At 46.2% G+C, this 7,227-nt stretch overlaps 1 protein-coding gene across 4 annotated transcripts in view; it reads left to right on the top strand.

The window, feature by feature from the left end:
- The first annotated feature begins 3,988 nt into the window (after nt 1–3,988).
- The window catches only part of rhbdl3 (rhomboid, veinlet-like 3 (Drosophila)), a 58,460-nt gene continuing 55,221 nt past the window's right edge, over nt 3,989–7,227 (top strand). Inside the window, exons 1-2 of one of the 4 annotated variants that reach the window (XM_085774646.1) lie at nt 3,989–4,309; nt 4,386–5,048. In XM_085774646.1, the coding sequence (XP_085630772.1) occupies nt 4,908–5,048 (141 nt within the window). In that variant the 5' untranslated portion in view covers nt 3,989–4,309; nt 4,386–4,907. Of the gene's footprint in view, nt 5,049–7,227 lie in introns of all 4 variants that reach the window. The other 3 variants (XM_085774625.1, XM_085774606.1, XM_085774615.1) reach the window with 3 other exon arrangements.

Here is a 7,227-nt window from a genome sequence, read left to right as displayed (position 1 = left end):
GGGCAGTATTGTTTAAAATAACAAGTTGTGTCCATGTTCAGTATGCATGTGAAACTGACTCGCCTCTTCATGTGTATAGATGAGTTCGCCAGTTTTCATAAAGAGCCAGTCTGAAGGGAGTATATGGACCAGGGAGAGCTCAGGTTGAAGTGACAGGGACATTGAGTGAGGTGAGTCTTCTCAGTATACAGGAAATTATGCATTTGAAGAACACAGACAGACATATAGTTGACCAGACCAGACACTATTGATGACTATTGCATTGTCCTATCAGCACACTACAAAGATATGAACAAGAGAGTATCATCCACTAAACCCATTTTGCTATTCACCAAACGGGCCCTTCTCAAATGGAAACTTTTTCATTAGGTACATAATGGAAATCATGATTAATGAACTTAACTAAATCATCACTTAATTACTTTAATGCTGTGGGTTTTTGGTGGCTAAGAATGGATTGATGCCACAAATTTTATTTTGCCAGATTCAAAATAAAGTTAATAATATAAAGTTTTAAATTCTTCCAACTGAATGTAAAATTTTTTTTTTTTTAATATCGTATTTTCAACTCCAGAATTCAGTTTTGCCTTATTTATCTATTTTCTTAGAACATGTTTCAGAAAAAAGGCCCAAAATGCACTACGGTTCATGCACAGGTTGCAAACATGGATGTAAATAAGACATTTGATTGTTAAGTTGTCAGCTTTTGCAATCATATTGGTGTTTGAAGCATCAGGAACATACATGAAATGACTTCATGGGGAATGTGGATGGTTTACTCAGTCTTGACCTTGACTTCTCATTTTCCTCCAGACTTCATTTCAGAAGAAGTCCCTTACCAACAGTTTTTAAGAGCACAATCCAAAACCGTGTTAAGTCAAGCACTGCTCTGGGCCAAGAAACTCTAAAAGGCCCATACGTTAGTTCTAGTCACATTTGGATAGATGACGCAGAATAGACTGCTGCAGCTGCTTTCTCAGGACATTTAAAGCACCGCTGATTCTCTCACTAATGAGTGTCTATAATTATGTGAGACAGCCAGACACTGTGCTGCATGACGGCTCCCATTTAACCGTGAAAATGAAGTCCCTGTGATTACAGCTTACCTTGCGTAGATATCAGTAATGTAATCTAAAGGACTGGGTGTGTGCTGAACACAAACGGGACAGTTAAGCAGTAATTCCCAAACATTCGTTCTTCAGTTTCTAGAGGGTGTGAAAACAGTGCTAATGGCTCAATTACAGGGGAAAAGGGGCAATCAACTTTGATATAAACTGTCAACATAGCCTATCGATCCAGCAACTACAAAGTAGGAGGTGTTGAAATTGAGGGCGTCTTAAAAGTTAGCAAACCAGCAGAGATTAAAACAGCCAGCTAAAAATAATAGATGGAGAACTTATAACTAGCTGAAGAATCTGTTTTCTAATAATGGTTATAAAAATGAATGGTTTAAACATTAAGCATCTGCTACTGAAAGCAGAGGTAAAGACTGACAGCTCTATTGTATGAACAAACAATATAAAATGGTAGAATTAACTGTGAGAAACACCCAGTTTAAAATCTGAAGACATTTAGAAAATGGCAGAAGGTTGATAGTTCACTTTTTGGGCTAAGTCAAATCTGGGAACGGTGAAAGCAGTTAGTGCCTGCAAGCAGCTCGTGTCAAACGAACGCAGTCCTCCTCAGCTGTTAATTTATACATGAGCTGAGTTCTCCCACAACCTAGCAGGTGTTTCTCTTGCTGTATATCTCGTCGACTTCGCTCCTTTTTTTCTTCACACCCTCTTCCCTCATTCCCCAATCCTCCTCTGTCATCCCTCTCTGCCTCTCATGTTACAGCGCCTCAGCAGATGTTAGCGCATGACTTGTGAAACCAAGCCACGTCAATGCTTACTTTGTCCAATTAGCTGCTTTTCATGGAAATTCCCAGGGTGCCTGTAGCTAATGAGACAATAATTCCCCTCATTCCTCTACAATATTAAAGATCTGCCCAAGAGAGATTGTGACAATGTTTATTTGAGCATTGATTTATTTACTTCATAGCTGATGTTTTGTCATCTGTGGGACCCAAATGAGAAATTTTGGTAAAGAAAATTTAGATTGTGCAGCTGTTACCATGTAAAAAACCTCCAGGATGTGTGGTATTTTCTCCATACACAGTTGCTTGGTGCAGTTACACCCTGGTTATTTCTGGATTTCCTGGAACAGTTGAAAAAAAAGAAGAGTTGTGTTAATTGTGATGAAGTAGAAGCTGGGCAAGTGTATGCTCATAAGACACAGACTGCATATGCAAATCACAATACATTCTGTGCCTTTAAGTCCTTTTTTATTATATAATGAATGTGTAGCAGACCAGCAGTCCAGTCCCTCATCCAGAAGCAGAGGAAGCTTATTTTGAGGCTGTTAATATTTAATTCTGGGCTATGACAAAATAAGTTAAGAAAATTCCATAAAACTTGTTCCACATGTAAATACAGAATCCAAACACTTGACTGTGGGTTTGCCAGCCTCTGACCACTGATGCATATAGCTGCTGGGCCTTTATTTAACAACACAACAGACTCCAACTTTAACCCAACTCTGCTGTGTAGGAGTCCGGAAAAGACCCCCAGGGTTACAAATAGCCTATCAGATGTCTGTATTGTTTCCATGGCAATACTACCACACAATGTACCTGGGGGAGTTTCATGAGAGGGATCCTGATCAACCCACTGCAGACCACACCGCCATCACATAATTCCTCCTCATACATGGCTTCCACCCAACTATTAGGCCTGTTTGATGTCTGTTGAGTTAATAGGCAGGTGTTTGTCTGCAATGGGGCCCCATCATTTGGGTGATTGTAGCAGCGAACCTGGAGGGGACAATTTCTATTCACAACCTGGAATTTACAAGCGTGGGCACTCCCTCCTTTCTGAGCTTTGAAAGCAAGTAATTTCAAAATGTATGAAAGCTGTTTTTGTGGCACAAGATCCATTAGTATTTATAACATGAGATGAGAGTACATTAAAAGTGAATGACTGCCAGTGAAAAATTATGCCACTGCGGCAGAAATAATTGGTATACACATAGATATTTGAACAAACTTATTATGCATTTTACAGCCCTTTTTAAGAGCCATCAGTGTTGATCACATTTGTTCTGCTTTTAAGTATTGATTAGGGATGGGGAAACATGCTAGACTGATAGATTGTGCAATGATTAATTTGAGTCACTCACCTCTAACACCTCTGACCCACTAAGAATAGCATTATATTGATCTGCCACTTACACAGCAACATCCTGATTGGACATTAGCGACTGATGCAACTTTTACAATTCTATACAAAAACAACCACAGGGTGTCTATTTGTTCCATCAGTCTCTGGAATCTCCGAGTGATGATACAGTGGCTTCAGAAATTAAATTTAACTTCAAACTTCAAATTGCAAGCTGTCCATGAGTATGAGTGAATACTCTCTGAATAATAAAAAGTATAACCCCAAACTGTAGAATCCTGATATAAACTGCTTGTTCGATTGTAAGTGTTAGATTTTGACTATCCAAACAAATTGCAAATATTGCACGCGTTTAATTAAAAAAGGGTTGGTACTAATGACTTCATGACGTTCATCATCAAAAAGGGGATACACCTGGGGAAATGAATTTTCACCTGGTACCTTATCTATAATGAATTATAATAATTAACCATTTTACATGTATTGTGCGTTTGATGTTGGTGTGGTGAATTAGCATATCATTATACAACGACATCGTCAGGCACAAGTGACCTACCGACCTCCACCCACTCAGCCAGTGGCAGAGTGACAGCCAGCTGTTCATCCTGGGACCCGGAGTTCCTCGAAACCCCTCAACAGCAGCGTCTGGTGATCCCTCCTCACCGCGGGCCAAACCTCTCCCTCCCTGCCTCCCCTCTCTCCGCCCCCAGCCTCTCTCTCTCTCTCTCTCTCTCTCTCTCTCTCTCTCTCTCTCTCTCCATCTCTTTTTGTGCCAGTAAAAGACGCATGCGGCTGAAGAAGAGTGCCGGCGTCTCCTCCTGGAGCTGAACCAACCATCCCAGCGGAGGCGGTCGGTGTCTTCCTCCCCTCCCACCCTTTGAGGCTCCCTGCCGGCACGCGGCGGAGAAGGCACGCGGGCAGAGACGGTTGTCCCCAGCGCGGCGCTGCGTGCCAGGTATCGTGACGCACCATAAAATCACTGGCACTTGCCGGGACTTTTTCTTTTCGAAGCCATGTGACTGTGCCCACGCAGCTGAAGTCGGGGAGTTTCACCGTGCCTCACCTGGACGGGGGGAAGCCATATGAGTCTTGTGCGTCACCCAGCCTCGGTTTGTCATCCCTGCATTTCATGTTGTCAGTATTTGATGATGTCATGATTTCTTTCAGATGGACCTGTGCTCCGCCGCTGCCGCTGCCCGCGCCACCGCATCTCTCAAAGTGAAAAGACTCGCGCTGCTAATGTGCCTCACAAACTTGGACCGCTGCCTGGCTCCAGGTCTCTCTCCAGCCGTGTAAACCTCTGTCCCCGCTGACGAACGACCTGGTGGACGATGGTGTGACACCGCAAAAGGAGCGTGCACCCCCAGAAACTAATTCTGAACTATCAGCACATCAACTTTTTCCTCTGCAGATGAAGACTTGTTCGCCCGCTGTATGTGGAAGCGCGCTGGGGTTCACTGGAGTAGATGCACGCACCTTTTAAATAGCGACATTTGACATTTCACTTGCACTGATCCGACTGTTGAAAAGAAAGAAGAAAGAGACTTGAAGAGAAGCGTAAACGAGCATGATGCTCGGCTTTTCCACCTCCTGTCGTTGCTGACGCATATTTGGGGAGCGAGATGGGACTGTAAACTACAGTATGTGGAGTCATTCCTGAGGACCAAGTCGCTGCTCTCCGCGGGTGTTATGGAGAGAAGCAGCCCCAGGATGACGGGCGGAACCCGGGAGGCGCCTGTGAACTCCTCTCCGGCGGTAGCGGCGAACGCGGAGGGAGAGGAGATCGAGGTTTTGGAAAGTACCGACGTCCTTCCCGTGGCTCCAGAGGACGTAAGTCTACACACACACACACACACACACACGCACACGCACGCACGCACACACACACACACACACACACACACACACACACACACACACACACACACACACACACACACACACACACACACACACCAGAGAGAGACCTGAGGTGCACATCTGACCATTAGCAGGACCATTTCTACACTGAATCCAAGTTACTCACTGGTGCCTATTTGATTGTAAACAGGCATGAGCCTTAAGTTCATTTTAGAAGCTTATTTATTTCAACATCATGGTGCAACTGGAGTTCTATTTCATTCTTCCTGACCGCCAGAGACGGTATGAAATACCTGGATAAGCATCACGCGCATGCGCAGATCGAGACATAATACCAACAAAGTCATGTGACCTGGGTGACGTAAGCGACCTGATAAAAGGGGCAGGCACCCAGAAATCGTCTCCTTTTCATCTTCTCGCCTTAGCGCACACACAGGTTGTTGTTGTTGTTAGCTTGCCGCATACGCCAGTAGCCTCGTAACCACGACCGGTTGGAGCTACGGTTTCGTCCTCCAGAGGCTGCGTATCCGGCGCTCATCCCCGCTGTGCATATCCGACCACTGCTCGGACTGCGACAGGTAAGTAGCTTGTTTTTCATCGCCGGCGGGCGTGCTTCATCCCCGCTAAGTGCCTCCGCTCAGCTGGGTTGATTACCTCGTTTGTTAGCCATCTAGCTTCCTGCTACTGCTGCCCTCGTGAGGTGTTTTTCTCCTCCCTAACGGCTGTTTCGGTGGTTAGCAAACACTACCTACGGTGCTAAAAATTATTTAAAAAAAAAAAAAAAAAAAAAAAAAAGTCTCCGGTCGGGCTAGCGGAGTTTTTTCGCTCTGTTGCTACATCGTTAGCTTGTTTGTAGCGGAGTGTTTCTCGCTCTGTTGCTACAACTTCGGCTTCACGCACTACAGGTGCTGGGTTGACGGACTCGTAGCCGAGTGTTACTCGCTCTGCTGCAGCGCCGCTACCCGCTGGTGCTATTTTTTCACTGTGACACGGTGCTGGGCTGGTTGTAGCTGGGTGTTCTCGCCCTGCAGCTACACCGCTCACCTTTCGGCGTCACTTGCTGATTTATTGTGGACTGTATTGAGTGTTCCCGCTCAACTGCCATACTACAGCCTCTGTAGCTATGTTGTGTGTTTGCACCTCCTGCATGGCTCCTCTGAGCCCAGAGGATGGCCATGACAAATGCCCTTCGTGTCTCGGCATTGAACACCTTAAGCAAGCACTGACTGAAGGCGCTTGCATTAATTGCACCTGCATGCCATTAGCAGAAAGGACTGCGAGGTTGGCTAAACTTGATAAAAGCTTTGCTGGGGCTGGGTTACCCCCTTCCGGCGGCCCCAAGCGCCGCGGACACACACATGACGATGCCCCCGTCACTAAGAAGAAACGGACAGGCGATGAACCCTTGGCCCTTAAAGTGGACACTTTGGCCTCTGAGTTTGCCCAGATTAAGGCCCTCCTCCTTAGTCTGCAGACTGGTGGTCCCTCGGATGCTTGCACCGCTGCCTCAGAACCACCGCTTGAAAGGCCATCACGGAGCTACGCTGAGGGTGATAGCCTAGCTTCTTTGCCCCAGGTGGCTAGCCAGCAAGACGAGGACACGCTCTCTATTGCGGCCTCTGGGAATCTTTTTACTGACGATGAAGCAGGGGGACAGGAGGAACTGGAGGGAGGATCCCCCCCTCCCTCTGTGACAGACTCTCATGAGTCGGGTGCAGACTCGTTGAGGGACGCTGAGGCCAGTCTTTCTACAGTTAAACAGGCCATCCAACTGGCCATCTCTCGGCTTGGGTTAGATACTGCCCCTGTGGAGGCTGCTCCCTCTAATGCTTTCTTCAAACATGCCCCTCAACCATCTTCCTTCAGGGTTCCACCCTCTGAGCCATACATCACTGAACTTCAGAGATGTTGGCCAGACCCCAAGACTTTCCTTCACCTGCCAAGTGACTGCAGAGCTCTGGCTGCCATGAGGGACGCCGACCAATATGGTCTGGATCAGATGCCTACCGTTGATGCCTCAATCGCTTCTCTGATAGTGTCTCCTGATGAAGCTCTCAGACCTGATGCCCGTTGTCCACGCCCACAGTGTAGGATAACTGATGACCTCCTTACTAAGAGCTATGATATAGCGGCTCGGATGGGGCGTATT

Source organism: Trachurus japonicus, chromosome 1, assembly GCF_045865225.1.
Source record: "Trachurus japonicus isolate A0001 chromosome 1, Traja_1.0".
Taxonomy (NCBI): Eukaryota; Metazoa; Chordata; class Actinopteri; order Carangiformes; family Carangidae; genus Trachurus; species Trachurus japonicus.
This window is presented reverse-complemented; position numbering and strand designations above follow the sequence as displayed.